At 40.3% G+C, this 15265-nt stretch overlaps 1 protein-coding gene across 5 annotated transcripts in view; it reads right to left on the bottom strand.

Annotated features, from left to right (window-relative positions):
* The window catches only part of col12a1a (collagen, type XII, alpha 1a), a 175772-nt gene that overhangs the window by 146144 nt on the left and 14363 nt on the right, over window positions 1–15265 (bottom strand). For 4 of the 5 annotated variants that reach the window (XM_056477770.1, XM_056477771.1, XM_056477774.1 and 1 more), the window contains exons 6-13: window positions 13400–13663; window positions 9742–9906; window positions 9488–9661; window positions 9106–9396; window positions 6901–7503; window positions 5002–5280; window positions 3889–4161; window positions 2780–3049 (exon numbers count right to left, since the gene is read on the bottom strand). The exons of the other annotated variant lie outside the window; for it this stretch is intronic. In XM_056477770.1, the coding sequence (XP_056333745.1) occupies window positions 2780–3049; window positions 3889–4161; window positions 5002–5280; window positions 6901–7503; window positions 9106–9396; window positions 9488–9661; window positions 9742–9906; window positions 13400–13663 (2319 nt within the window). The remainder of the gene's footprint in view (window positions 1–2779; window positions 3050–3888; window positions 4162–5001; window positions 5281–6900; window positions 7504–9105; window positions 9397–9487; window positions 9662–9741; window positions 9907–13399; window positions 13664–15265) is intronic. 5 annotated transcript variants of the gene reach the window in all.

Here is a 15265-nt window from a genome sequence, read left to right as displayed (position 1 = left end):
GACATTGCTTGACGCTATTAGCAGTCGGGATGTCCCGATCAGGTTTTTTTGCCCTGGAGTTCAAGTCCGAGTCATTTGACTTTGAATATCTACCGATACCGAAATTCAATCCAATATTCAATCCGTGAGACGGCATTTCAAATCGAGGTTCTACGTTTGTTTTTGAGGTGTATTATCAGGTTTGTTCTGTTAAATGTAGCCTTTTCCTTTCCACCTCTTGCAATTCCAAGTTTACATATCTCACCATGTCATCAACTTTATAATACCGACATACTTGGGCTTTGCGCTTCAAGCTGCTTCCGTGTTGTACTTTGCCGGCATTTAACCAATAGCGTCTCTGCAACAAAGTAAAGTCATGACGCACACATTGCTGTTTCTGTGTGAAGTCAAGAAAGAGGCGTCCGATTCTGACCGAGTCTAAAACTGCGTGATCGGGCCCGACTTCCAAACACGTGATCGGATCTGGACATCCCTTATTAGCAGGTTTGGCATGCTGTCCCAGGAGAGAACCATGAGCTTGGAGATAATTGAGCCCAGGGCTTTCGCCTGGTCAACAAGCATATAAGGGGGTTCGAGATCAGGTAGGTCTCGAGAGCTCCCCCTGGTAAAGGGAGGAAAAGGAGGAGATGGGGTGGAAAAGGGGATTCTTCCAAAATGAAGATAAGGTAGAAGGGCGAAATTGGTCTATTTTTTGTAGGCTTGGATCAGTTTGATTGGATTATAGCTGATTACAGATGAGAGACCAGCCACGATCAATTATATCATGTGCTCCTCTCGACATTAGTTTGTACATGGTATTTGTACACCTGGGGTTTGCACTTAATTCCATTGTACATGTGCAATGACAACAGAAGATTCTATTCTATTCTCACTTACTATCCTTCAGTTTAGTACCTGATCCATCAAAGTTTGCCACAGCAGAATGAACCATTAATTACACTGGCATATGTTTTATTCGGCAGATGCCCCTCTAGCTGTAGCACTGGGAAACACACACACACTTTCTCATTTACACACTCGTACACTACGTCCAATTTAGTGTACACAATTCACCTAGACTTCATGTCTTTGGACTGTGGGAAAAACCAAAGCATCCAGAGTAAACCCACTGGAACACCTCCTGGGGTCCAACCAGGACTCGAATCTTCTTGCTGTGAGGCAACAGTGCTAACCACTGAGCCACCGTGCTGCCCTTCAATACTATTTTAGTCCATTGAAGTAAGTATTCTCACAAGTAACAAAAAGTTCCCATAAGTAAACTCTAACTCTGGCATTCTCTTCATCAAGAGAATATTCACTGTCTTCTCTCAAGAAATAACTAGTAATAAGTGAAACCCCTTCTGTTAGCACAATAGCCTATCATAACAACAAGTAATCTATAGATTGACATAAAGTGGTTTTTAATTAGTCACTTAGGAAAAGTTTAGTCACAAATATACACTGTATGACCCAGAATGTGGACTGGTGTACAATTAGAACATATTTCTCCAAACCAAAATCACTTGAGACATCATTTCCATTTTTTTGCGTAAGCATTGCCAAGCATGAGTGAGGAACTTTTTACAAGCTCAGCTAATTCATCTGATGTCCACACTCCAAATGCATAAACCCACAGCCAGGGGGAATCCACATGAGATCTGTCATTAGATGAGTCAGTCTCAAAGTTCATCAACTTTGTTCTCAAAATTGCATTATTCAGTGTGCATTTCAAACTGACAGATACCACTGAATGCCTTTTAAGCACATCTGTCCTCTGTTAACATTGTGATACAGAAGCGTGCGAAGAAACAATTAAGCTAGCAGAGAACTCAGTCTAAAACAAACCATCAAAGTGTACAGCTTCCCTTCAACACTTTCCCATAAGGTTCTACATCTGCCAGTATCTGGAAAGTGCCATATTTTGGGAATAGTTGTCAAATGATAATCATATTTTCTGTTTTCAAAAACTACATATATTTTTGATTTGGATTGGATTTTATCTATTTTAAACTATGTTATTTCTCAGCTTCTCGTCATATCAATTGGAATAGTCACTGAAGTCAACCTGGCATCAATATATCTGCATCGGTTTTTGGAATACAATGTCAAAGCCAGTGAACATTGAGATGATTTTCGTTCATGCTCACCAACATTTTATGCCTCACAACAAAAGGCAACAATGGGGGCGAATGTGAGCGTGCACACCATTGCACAAAACGGCAGAGGTAAGATCGTTATTGTGGGTAGGGGCTAAGGGGTGTTGGGGGATGATGTGAGGTGTTAAAAACTGGTCGACCACATTTGGTGACTGAGCGGTGCTTAATGATCGATGCGAGCACGTGTTCCAAATGACGAAGATAATGCATCGAGGCGAGATGAATGTGGTGCTACTTGTTTCATTGGTGTCTGAACATAGAGTTGTTTAATAAATTTGGCAGCGACTACAAAAATGTCAATAAGATGGAGTTGTTAATGAGAGGGATTCCCAATGCAAGCATGGTGATTTGTTTCCTTGTGAGATTCGGTTGGAATTGCAGAGTATATCAAGTAAGTGTCAGAAATGTAAAATGTCCAGCACCACATCGTTTTTCATTAAACGTCATCTAACGTCTGGGAGTGATTTTGCACGTTCACTTTGTTTATCACCAGTAAAAGTTGCTTTGATATGAATACCAAAAAAGTCTCAAATGCTGACAATAAGCATAAGAGAAAATCAATCCAGTATGCACAAGCCTTCATGGTGTCTTAAACCATCCCTCAACCAAACACAAGCTTCATAAGTAATCCTAAAGTCTCTCACCTTCCAGCGTGGTGCCTGTTCCCATAAGCGGCGCGCCGAGTCCAGAGATGTAACGTGCGCTTACAAACAGCTCATACTCCGTGTCCGGCAGCAGATTTTTCAGCACAGCAGTTGTTGAGTCTCCTTTAACACTTATTTCTTTCCTCTCCCCACCATCAGGCTTGTAGGCTACCTGATATTGAAGCACATTGCCTGGGGCAGCACGCCACGAGACCCTCATGCTGGACACCGTCTCATTGAAGACCCTTAAGTCGCGTGGAGAACCTCGAACTGAGAGAGAACAACAAACATGGGATCAATGGACTTGTTTAGGAATCTCAAAAGAAAATACTATGAGCAAAACCCCCAGCGATCTGTGTAGGGTCTGTCTGCGGACTGCAGGAGAGGGGTTTAACATGAAGGAGGCGTAACTTGTAGTAGAGGTGTAACTTGAAGTTATTGAGACCTAAAAACTATGTTGTCGGTAAGATGGCGCTGTACCCATAACAGTTATCAACGTCTACCCCTACCCCAGACCTAAACCCGACCATAACAGTTGTTAACGTCTACACCTCCCCCCAGCCTAAACCCAACCATCATAGTTATTAACGTCTACACCTTCCCCAAACCTAAATCCAACCATAACAGTTGTTAACGTCTACACCTACTCCAACCCTTAAACCCAACCACTACTGTTATTAACGTCTACACCTACTCCAACCCTAAACCCAACCATCACAGTTATTAACATCTACACCAACCCCAAACCTAAACCCAACCATCACAGTTGTAAATGTCTACACCTACCTCAAACCTAAACCCAACCATAACAGTTGTTAACGTCTACACCCCCCCCCCCCCCCTCGCCTAAACCTACCCTTCATAGTTATTAAGGTCTACACCTACTCCAACTCTAAACCCAACCATCACAGTTGTTAACGTCTACACCTTCTCCAACCCTAAACCCAACCATCACAGTTGTTAACATCTTCAACTACCCCAAACCTAAACCTAACTCATTGTGACATCTCTGATGGTTCAATAGGCTCTCGGTAACAACAAGTTACACCCCCTGCATGTTACGCCGCTGTCTTGCAGTCCACCGACAGATAAACTTGAGCAATCCTGACCTTCTTTGGTGGTGCCTTCAGTGTTCATAGAGGGACCCCTTCCACTTGCATACTCAGGGTAAACGGTGACCCGGTAAGTAGTGACCGGTAGTAGTTCATGGAGCACAGTGGTGACCTGATTCCCATCAGTCTCTGCTTCCAGTTTATCTCCTCCGCTCACAGGCTCGTAGAGCAGTCTGTATCTCAGCACTGATCCCGGAGCAGCTCTCCACGACACACGAAAGCGATCCACAGCCTCCTCGCTCACCATCAGGTTACGAACAGGGCCTAACTCTGAATAGCAAGATCAGCATGAATTATCAGTCAAGTGCAAAAAAAAAAGCTGTAAACATCTGAGATTGATGATCAAACATATGGCTGGGCGATTAATCAAAGATGATTTTCATGCGCATATTGTCAGTAAAGCCGGTTCTAGTAAACCTCAAGCTCATACTCTCTAATAGAGCAGAATTTACTACAGAGTCGTAATTCACTGACATGTAATGCCAAATTGTGTTTAAAAATGAAATTATTTCATCGAATGATAATGACAGATTGCTAACGATATTTGAAACATAATAGCAGTAATGAGTTGTGTCAGACTGTAAACAAACTTGTTTTTTTACATTGTGATAAATAATGTATCGGTGTACTTCATAGATTTTTATTTACTTCTCTCCCTCTCGAAACGACTTTTTTTAATTTCTGGTCACATGGAATGCCTTTTAGACAGCTATCAGTCCTTTAGGGCGGGGCTATCAGGGCGAGTCTTGCTTTTCCTATGCCCTCATCTATTGGCCAATCTTTTTTTATTTTGTTAGCAATGACCATCTTCCAATGATCCAACTGGTTCCCAAAGGACAAAATCATACACAGCCCTAGATTTTTTCTCATTTCAGGATCCTTTCAAGTGGATCTACATCAAAATAGAAGAAAAAATCTTAACTTCCATTTCATAGTGGCTATAAATGTTATGTTTTCACTGAAACCCTTTGAGGATTTCTGTTTCGCACTAGAGCGCCCTCTGGGCTTCTTCTAAGATTTACTACTGATCATACAACCATGCTTCCCTGACAAGCTTTCAGTCGCTTTTGCTATTTAATTTCAATTAATCACCCAGCTCTATTCAAATACCTTCTAAAGTGGTCTCCTCGCCCGTCAAAGGAAAGCTGTCTCCTTTATCGTACTGGGCAATGACGTTAACTTCGTAGGTGGTGAGTGGCGTGAGATTGGGCAGAATTGTACTGGTGGTGTCATGGGGAACTACCAGAGAGATATAATCTCCAGTTATGTCCGCCGCTGGCCTGAAGCGCACCAGAAAAGACAGGATATCCTCTCCGTCAGAAACCCACGAGGTCCTGAAGCTCCTGGAGGTCACCTCGGAGAAGCTCAGTGACTTTGGGGGAAGCAAACCTGTGAGGTCAAACAAATTACTGTAAGTTGATGTGAAAATGTTTTAAACAATGCATATTTTCAAGAAAAATTTTCTTCTGGCTTTGAAGAGTTAATTGACCTTAAAATGAAAATTCTGCTTATTATTATCCCTCATTTTCTGTGTGGAGTTTGCATGTTCTCCCTATGTTTGTGTGGGTTTCCTCCGGGTGCTCTGGTTTCCCCCACAATCCAAAGACATGTGGTATAGGTGAATGGGGTAAGTTAAACTGTCCGTAGTGTATGTGTGTGAATGAGTGTGTATAGGTGTTTCCCAGTGATGGGTTGCAGCTGGAAGGGCATCCGCTGCATATAACATATGCTGGATAAGTTGGCGGTTCATTCCGCTGTGGCGACCCCAGATTAGTAAAGGGACTAAGCCGAAAAGAAAATGAATGAATGACTATCCCTCGTGTCATTTCCATCCCCTGACACATATTCAGAACACATTTAAGATATTTTTTGACACCAACGTTCTCAAGATGTTTAAAGTTCAGAAAAGGAACCGATAATATAGTCAGTGGTTCGACTGTAATCATATGAACACTTTCATGTGGCAAAAAAAGTAAATACGACTGCCTATATCTTCTCAGGTCAGGGTGTGGGCAATGGGCAGGCCAACAAGCAAACATCATATTGTCCATAGTAAACATGAAATCTGAATTGACGCAGAATGCAAGAAATAGACAGTCATATTTACAGGACTTTTTTTGGGGTGCACAAGTGTTCTTGGGGCTTCGTATGATTCTAGTTGAACCCTTGAGGTCACATGAAATGTTTTGACAATATTTGTTGTTACTTTTGTGGACTTTGAATGTCTCGAGACCATTGCTGTCTATAGAGGATGAGAGAGCTCTCAGGTTACATCTAAAATATATTCATTTGTGTCCTGAAGATGGCTTAAAACAACACAAGGGAGAGTAATTAATAGTATTATTAGAAGTATTATTCTAAATAAACACCAGGGCTGGACAATATACATTATTTCAGCACTGATATCATAATATGCACACATGCAATAGTCTTCTGTCATCATTTACTCATCCTTCACTTGTTCCAAACCGGTTTGAGTTTCTTTTTTCTGTTGAACACAAGAGAAGTTATATCGGATAATTTGGAAAAATTACCATTGATTTCAACAGTACTTTTTGTTCCTACTATAGATTTCAATGACTGCTTTCTTGAGAAAGAAACTCATGAACGTTTTGGAACTACTTGAGTGTGAGTAAATGATGAGGACACTTTTGGGGTAAACTACCCCTTTAACACCTTCCTCATTCCTAAAATGTTATTGTTTGATAAGAATGTTATCCAAGGACCATTCAGCAACATCTCCTACATAAAGGCATGACAGAATTAAAAATTTTGGGGGAACTATCTCTTAGAGTAGAACATGTTCTTCAATGGTTACTGGTTTCCAGTTTTCTTAAAACTATCTTCTTTCATAATCAACACAAGAAACAAATTCGTCAAGGTTTGAAACCACTTGAGGGTGAATAAATCTTCTCTTTTTCTGGGTGAACTGTCCCTTTGAGCTTCCCATCTAACTCACTTACACACAAAATATGTCAGAAAGAAAAAAAATCTGACGTCGCCACATACTTCTTTTCCTGATGTTATGGAGCTCCTGCTCAATTCTGAGGCAGATGGACGTGGTCAGCTCCTTGGAGATCCGCGCGAAAGCATCAAAGTCCTCCACCTCAAACACATGGTTATCAGCAGGAGCGTTGGCGATGGCCTCCAGCTCAGATCGTACTGCATCTTTTACTCCCACTGCAAAAATCTCCACATCTGTATCCCTCAGTTTATTGGCAGGGTCTTTGAAAGAATCTGAGGACTTGCCGTCTGTGATAAGCACCATGACTCTGGGGACGTTATCCCGAGCGCCACGGCCCGAAACGAAGATCTTTTCCCTCACATATGTCATGGCCTTCCCGGTGTTGGTGGATCCGCCTCGGTAGGGGAAGGTGCGGACCGCCTTGACCATCGCTGCATTGTCATCGAATTTATTCAAGGCAAACTCAGTGTGAGGATCCCTGCTGTACTGAACCAAGCTGATCTGCACTTTGTTAGGGCCGATGTCAAAAGAATTCACAAGGACTTCGAGAAAGGCTCTAACTTTTGCAAAGTTAGGCAGTCCTATACTATACGAGCCATCCACCAGGAGCACAATGTCAGCTTGGACATCCACCTCTAGGGAACACTCTGTAGGGCACAAAATACAAGAGTTTACTGTCTGAAGGTGGATTTATATAAAAGGAGCATTTTTAAGATCAGAAATGAACAGATACATTATAGACAGGATGGATGCGTTACTGCAGACTTACATTTTAGTATTATGACGTATGCGTATTTCCATTTAAATGGAATATTGAGTAGGGGCGGGTTTTATTTTTTAGATTTTGCTGTCTTCTTTCGCTTGCAGCAAACTAATGGTTGGAGGAGCACGGCTAAGCATATTACACCCAATCCGCCAAACTGACATCGTCAGAGAAAGACTGCTGTTCCAGAGCGGAAGTAGACGGTCAGATTTAGATTAAAGATTACCCAACATCTTTTGGTCGTTTTTTCAGTGGATTAATAGTTCACATTAAGACTATAAAAGTGCGCTAGCAAAATAAACATTTTGATTTCATGTGGACTTACTAAAAAAAATGCAAATTTTACAACTTCCCTATTGTAAGACGGTTGAGTTTTACCATTTTTTAATACATTCAACTGATCTCCAGTTCTGTCGCAAACATTTTAGCTTAGCTTAGCATAAATCATTAAATCAAATTAGACCATTAGCATCCCGCTCGAAATTTTCCAAAAAAGTGTTTTGATAATTTTCCTATGTAAACAGAAAATGAAAGTTGATCATTTCTAGGTCGATATGTCTGGAAACTGCTACGCCATGGCTGCGGCAGGAACAATGATATTAAGCAGCAGCTGAAAATAGTCACAGCGCCGCAGAATATCAATGTCAATCAATGTCAATCAGATTATTACACCAGAATGAGAGTATAGTTCCTAACCATATACAGTGCCGTGCAGAGACCTTTCGAGGGGCAGTGGCTCGAAGTCAAAGTGGTGGGGTTTAATTTTCCATCTGTCTTAGTACACTATGTAACTACAGAAGAATCATGCTTTAAATAGGAAAATCATGAAAACTCTTTTTAAATTTTTTGAGCGAGGTGCTAACGGTGCTAAGCTAAGCTAAAAGTGCACCTGCTAGAACATGGATGGGCAAAGTCGGTCTTGGAGGGCCATTGACTCGCAGAGTTTTGCTCCAGTGCTAACCAAACACACCTAACCACGCTAATCAGTGTCTTTAAGATCACTAGAAAGATACAGTCAGGTGTGTTTGTTAGGGTTGGAGCTATACTCTACACTACAGGTGTCAATTCTAGTTCCTGGAGGGCCACATCGCTGCACAGTTCAGTTCCAACCCTGCTCCAACACACTTACCTGTAAGCCTCAAACAAGCCTGAAGGACTCAATTAGTTTGATCAGTTGGGTTTAATTAGGGTTGAAACTAAACTGTGCAGAGCTTCTGCCCTCCAGGTACTGGAACTGACACCTGTGCACTACACAGCCCTCCAGGTCTGCGTTTGCTCATCTCTCCGCTAGAACCAAAGATTTATCATAATGGATTCGAAAATGGTAACAGTCAACCTTTAAACTTCTATCTGCGGAGAGTTGTAAATTGAGCCTGTTTCCAAAATAATGTGAAGTGTTCATTAAAGACCGGAACAAACACTTCAAATTAATGTAGCCATTTCGGACAAAAGTGTTTAGATAGCAGGTTAACAGTGTGCATCTTACCTGTAGATACTTTCACAGGCTGAGTTTTCTCATTGACAACTTGCGGCACACTTGGCGTCAGACCTTTGAGAGCAAACAGACTGATCTCATACTCCGTCTCAGGCGTCAAGTCTCTGACATTGGCCAAGGTCATCGTGGGCCCTGTGTAAAGCTCCTGCTTTTTGGCGCTCGCAATAGTGGGAAAGACCTGCAGCTTATAGCCTGTGATATCACCAGGAGATGAATCCCACGCAATTCTCATGGATTTGGAGGAGATATCGGTCACTCTGAGGTTCGAAGCTGGTTCGACAACTGCGAAAACATAGACATGTGATTTATGATCTTCCATTAATGGCTCAGTTTTCTGCGGGTCTACATTACAGATGCATGTGCCGGGCTGTACCTTCCTCCCTGCTTACAAGGGAATTTAGCTGCTCCTCCACACCAGCGCAAACTTCAGTGATGAGCGCCTTCTGCACCTGATTGATCATGTCGAAGTTTGGGACATTATAGACATGCTTGCTATGGGGTCTGGAGGCGATCTCCTTCAGCTCGTCCTCATCGGCTCCTTTGATACCTGAAAACATGAACTGTAGTTTTAAATAGAGTCCCTCATAGTTCTGCAAGCTATCACATGCACGTTGAAGAAATACAAACCCAGCACAAAGATCTCCACTCCGATGTTCCTCAGCCGTTCAGCGTACTCCTCTACGGGATCTTGTGATTTTCCATCTGTGATGATCATGGCCACTTTTGGGAAGCCTTTCCTGGCTCCAGCCGCATTAGTGAACGTGTTTTTCACCAGATAGTCCATTGCATCACCTTGTTGAAAACACATTAAGATATAAAAAAACAATGATGATATTGGAACATCTAGTCTAACAGAAGTCCCTAACGTGAATCTATTGCGCTATGGGTTGGTGTTAAAGAGATAGTTGATTAAAAAGTGAAAAATCTATCATTATTTACTCATTCTCAAGTGGATACAGAACTTGATGAGTTTATTTATTTCTGTCAAACTCAGATGTTTTGAAGAATGTTTAAAACCAGTAGTCATTGACTTCCATAGCAATTAAATGGAAGTCAATAGGTTTTCGGCTTTCTTCAATTATCTTTTTATACTTTAATGCTAAAAAAATAAAGAGACTCAAACAGATTTGGAACAAGTAAACAAGGGTGAGAGACGATAAGAGATTTTTAATTTGAGGGTGAACCATTTCTTTAAGATATAAACAGATATTCTGTTAATCAGGTAAAATGATTTTAAGAGTATCCAATTGATAGATCTGCAGTGGTCCCTCGATATAGAGCGGTTCACTTTCCGCGACCTCGAAGCTTCGCATATTGTTTTCGTGCAATTTGATATGCTTTTTTTCCTATGGCACATTGTGTTCTGTGTCCTGACTAGCTGTAGACCCTAGTCAATCAATCTCCTTCGTGCCGTTTCTCCTGAACATTACAGAATGCTTTTAGCTTGCCAAATTTACATAAATCTTTGATCGCTAGCAGTGTGACCCTGAAGTGCTGAATGTTTGCAAGTTTCTCCCCACAACGTCGATAAAACGTTCTGCACAAAGACACCTGCAGTAGCACCCAAAAGGCAGACCATCACATAAAGAGTTGAACTTCTAGACATGTTAAAGGAAGGTAGAAGTTATGCGGCTGTAGGGCGCCATTATGGAATAAATAAATGAAGATCAAATGGTTTTAATCTTTGGTTTCATTCTGTAATGCTGGACTTATTTTTATATGAAGGTTTGAACTTTGAGAGTGTTTAAACAAGAGAGAAAAGTGTGAAAATGTTCATGCCTGTCTGAGAGTCTATAAAGTGTGCAGTGAGGGGTTTTACAGCCTTGAAACATCTATAATAATTGTAAAAAACAAAGCTGACTACTTCGTGGATTACTATCGCAGGTTAATTTTAGAATGTAACTCCCGCGAATAACGAGGGAACACTGTAATCAAATTCTAAGCCTGATTATTTCCTACATTTTTCCCATTACTTCAAATTTGATTGGTTGATCAATATTGAGTATTCTTTTTCCCAGGAAGTTGATTCAGGACAATTTTTTATTGGCAATATCATGGTATGGCACATTGTTGGGCAGTAGCATCGTTACTAGCTTAACTACATTTCTCAGTAGCGTGGCGGTAGCGTCGCTACTTTATAAATCCAATAGCTTTTCAGTAGCAAAACTATTTTTTTTGTCAAGTAGCGCAGTAGTGTCCGCACAAGCTACATTTACCGATCGCAGATCAATAAGTGACAGCACCAACATTCACGAGCTGTGAGGTCGATGTCTAGCCGATTAAGGTAAATCCATATGATGGCGAGAATGACGATTTCTTCTTCTTCCTGTTTTACAGTGGTCGACAACAAACTTTTTGGTTCGTTACTGCCACCTCTCGCTCTGGTCGGTGAAGTCGCAAATCAATCATTGGGCTGACATAAAAAACTTGCTTGATGGAAAGATGATCTATATATATCTATTACATATATATATATATATATATATATATATATATATATATATATATATATATATATATATAGTTTACTGTGGTAAAGGCTAAAGTATACTACGGTAATTACTAATATTTCATGATAGTTATTAATGATATTACAATATGTAAGTTAGTTTAATTTAATTCTTATTCATGAATATTTCCCTTTACTATACATTACTATAGTATTTTAAATGTGTAACACCTGGTTTTATTGGATTTTTTTTGTTTTTGCTGTTATATACTATAATTTGTTTCTGTTTGGTACAATATTATTTACAGTAAATAACTGAACTGAACGATTCTGCCTTATATGATTCATTGACAGCTTTAGTGATCACTAAGATATGATATCCCTGCTGAAAAATCCAGCTTAAACCAGCCTAGGCTGGTTGGCTGGTTTTAGCTGGTTGACCAGCCTGGATTAAGAGGGGTTTTGGCCATTTCTAGGCTGGTTTCCAGTCATTTCCAGCCTGGTCCTAGCTGGTCAGGCTGGAAAATGACCAGCTAAAACCATCTAAATCCAGCTTGACCAGCCTGGTTTAAGCTGGACATTTCTGGTTTTGTCTGGGCTGGTCAAGCTGGTTTTAGCTGGTCATCTCCCAGCCTGACCAGCTAGGACCAGGCTGGAAATGGCTGGAAACCAGCCTGGAAATGGCCAAAACCCCTCTAAAACCAGCCTGGTTGACCAGCTAAAACCAGCCTAGGCTGGTTTAAGCTGGATTTTTCAGTAGGGATGAATAATAATTTAAGTTGCTTTGATTTAAAAATGAAAATTGTAAAAACAGCTTAAATGTAGCTAAGCTACTTTTGCAAAGTAGCTTTTAGCCTAGCTTGCTACATTTCCCAGGGTGTAGCTTTTAGTGTAGTTAAGCTACATTTTAAGTAGTGTAGCTAATAGCTTAGCTTACTACATTTTTCAAGTAGCTTGCCCAACACTGGTATGGCATCTCTTTATTGAACTTTAAATAAAATCACTTTATTTTGACAGTCCCTTTAACACATTTTGTTGACTAGAAGTTACGTTGCAACTACATGTGCACTAGCAGTGTTTACCCTGCTAAAAAATCCAGCTTAAACCAGCCTAGGCTGGTTGGCTGGTTTTAGCTGGTTGACCAGCCTGGTTTTAGAGGGGTTTTGGCCATTTCCAGGCTGGTTACCAGCCTTTTCCAGCCTGGTCTTAGCTGGTCAGGCTGGAAAATGACCAGCTAAATCCAGCTAAAACCAGCTTGACCAGCCTGGTTTAAGATGGACATAGCTGGTTTTGGCTGGGCTCCCAGCCTGGCTAGGTGGTCAAGCTGGTTTTAGCTGGTCATTTTCCAGCCTGACCAGCTAAGACCAGGCTGGAAAAGGCTAGAAACCAGCCTGGAAATGGCCAAAACCCCTCTAAAACCAGGCTGGTCAACCAGCTAAAACCAGCCAACCAGCCTAGGCTGGTTTAAGCTGGATTTTTCAGTAGGGTAAAGAGACGGTTCACCCAAAAATAAAAATTTACTCACTATTTACTCATCCTTAAGTGGTTCCAAATGTTTATGGGTTTCTTTTTTTCTCTCTTAAACACAAAAAACATATGTGGAACAATGTTAGAAATGAAGGTTGAGTAAGAGTAAATGAGTTTTCATTTTAGGGTGAACTGTCCCTTTAATAGCTTTATCCACATTATATAATACATTTTTCAAATACATCAGCTTTCACCATCCCTAACAGTCTAATAATACTCTAATGAGAATTTGTTGGCACGTAGTTGCAATGTAACTTACAGTCAACAAAAAGGACCATTAAACTGGTGTCACCTAAATCCTTTACTCACCCGTCATGGTATTTCCACCCTTGTAAGGCAGATTTTTAATGGCTCGCAGGACATCAGGTCGTCTGAAATGTGTGTTTAGACTGAATTCTGTCCTGGTATCCGAGCTGTACTGAACCACAGCCACTCTGGTTTTATCCTCTTCAATGTCGAAGGCTCCAGCCATGGCCCCAATGAAACTCCGGATAAATCTGAAGTTTTCTCTTCCCACACTCCAAGAGCCATCCACCAGGAAAACCAGATCCGCAACGGCACTCACTGAACACTCTGCATAGCGAATAAATGAAGAGGAATGAGAGAATGACAAATAATAACATGAGAGCATAATATCTCCTGCAGTTTTATTGCTTTGACACAATAATGAGAAATGAATGTTGTTTAAAGGCACGCTCCAACTTTTTTTGTTTGGAAATGTTGAAGGAAATTTTGGCTGTTTGTTTCAGAGTCATTAATAATTGAGTTTGTGTAGTTACAAAGTAAACAAAATCATTAATTAAATGCTTTCTCTAAAGAAGCGCTCCAGATTTTTTTGAAAATAGTACAGTTGAGTTTTACCATTTTAAAAATCCCTTCAGTCAACCTCCGGGTCTAGAGGAAGCACTTTTAGCTTAGCTTAGCATAAATCATTGAATCGGATTAGACCATTAGCATCTCGCTCAAAAATGACCAAAGAGTTTAGATAATTTTCCTTTTTAAAGCTTCACTCTAGTTACATTGTGTACTAAGATGACGAAAAATGAGAAGGTGCTATAGGCTGATATTGCTAGGAACAATATACTCTCATTTTGGTGTAATAATCAACAAACTGTGCTGCCATACCATGGCTGCAGCGGGAACAATGATATTACGCAACACCTGAAAATAGTCCCAAGCTAGTTAATTAGCTAAAAATGCTTTCTGTAAAGGAGCATTCCAGATTTTTCGGAAAATAGTTTTATTTTACAGGTTTTACCTTTTTTTTTAATCCATTCAGCAATTCTCCAGGTTTAGAGTGAGCACTATAAGCTTAGCTTAGCATATATTATTGAATCAGATTAGACCATTAGCATCTCGCTAAAAAATGACCGAAGAGTTTCCATAATTTTCCTATTTAAAGCTTCACTCTTTTGTAGTTACATCATGTACTAAGACTGATGGGAAATGAAAGGTTGTTATTTTCTAGGCCGATATGGCTAGAAAGGTATACTCTCATTTTGGCGTAATTATCAACAAACTTTGTTGCCATTCCATGGCTGCAGCAAGAATAATGATATTACGCAACACATGAAAATAGTCCCCAGCTAGCTAATTAGCTAAAAACGCTTTTTACCATTTTTAAAATCCATTCAGCAAATCTCAATGTTTAAAGGGAGCACTATAAGCTTAGCTTAGCATATATCATTGAATTGGATTACACCATTAGCATCTCGCTCAAAAATGACCAAAGAGTTTTGATAATTTTGCTATTTAAAGCTTCACTCTTTTTTAATTACATTATGCACTAAGACTGATGTTAGTTGCTATTTTCTAGGTAACTATGGCTAGGAACTATATACCCTCATTTCCGCATAATAATCAACAAACTTTGTTGCTGTAAAATGGCTGCAGCAGGAACAATCAAACAACAATCATGCAACACCTGAAAATAGTCCCCAGTTTGACAATTTCCAATGTGGTCACCAGCAAAAAGAGTGTTCTGAGCTGTCTAATATGATTACTCTGCTGCAGCCATGGTACAGCAACAAAGTTCCTTGATTATTAGCCTAGAAAATATAATTTCTTTTCATTTTCCATCGGTCTTAGCACACAATGTAACTACAGAAGAGTCAAGCTTTGAATTATTAAGAAAATTATCAAAACTCTTTGGTCATTTTTGAGCAAGATGCTAAT

This window comes from Danio aesculapii, chromosome 17 (assembly GCF_903798145.1).
Source record: "Danio aesculapii chromosome 17, fDanAes4.1, whole genome shotgun sequence".
NCBI lineage: Eukaryota > Metazoa > Chordata > Actinopteri > Cypriniformes > Danionidae > Danio > Danio aesculapii.
The sequence above is the reverse complement of the archived record's forward strand: the minus strand, read 5'-3'. Positions and strand labels throughout refer to the sequence as shown.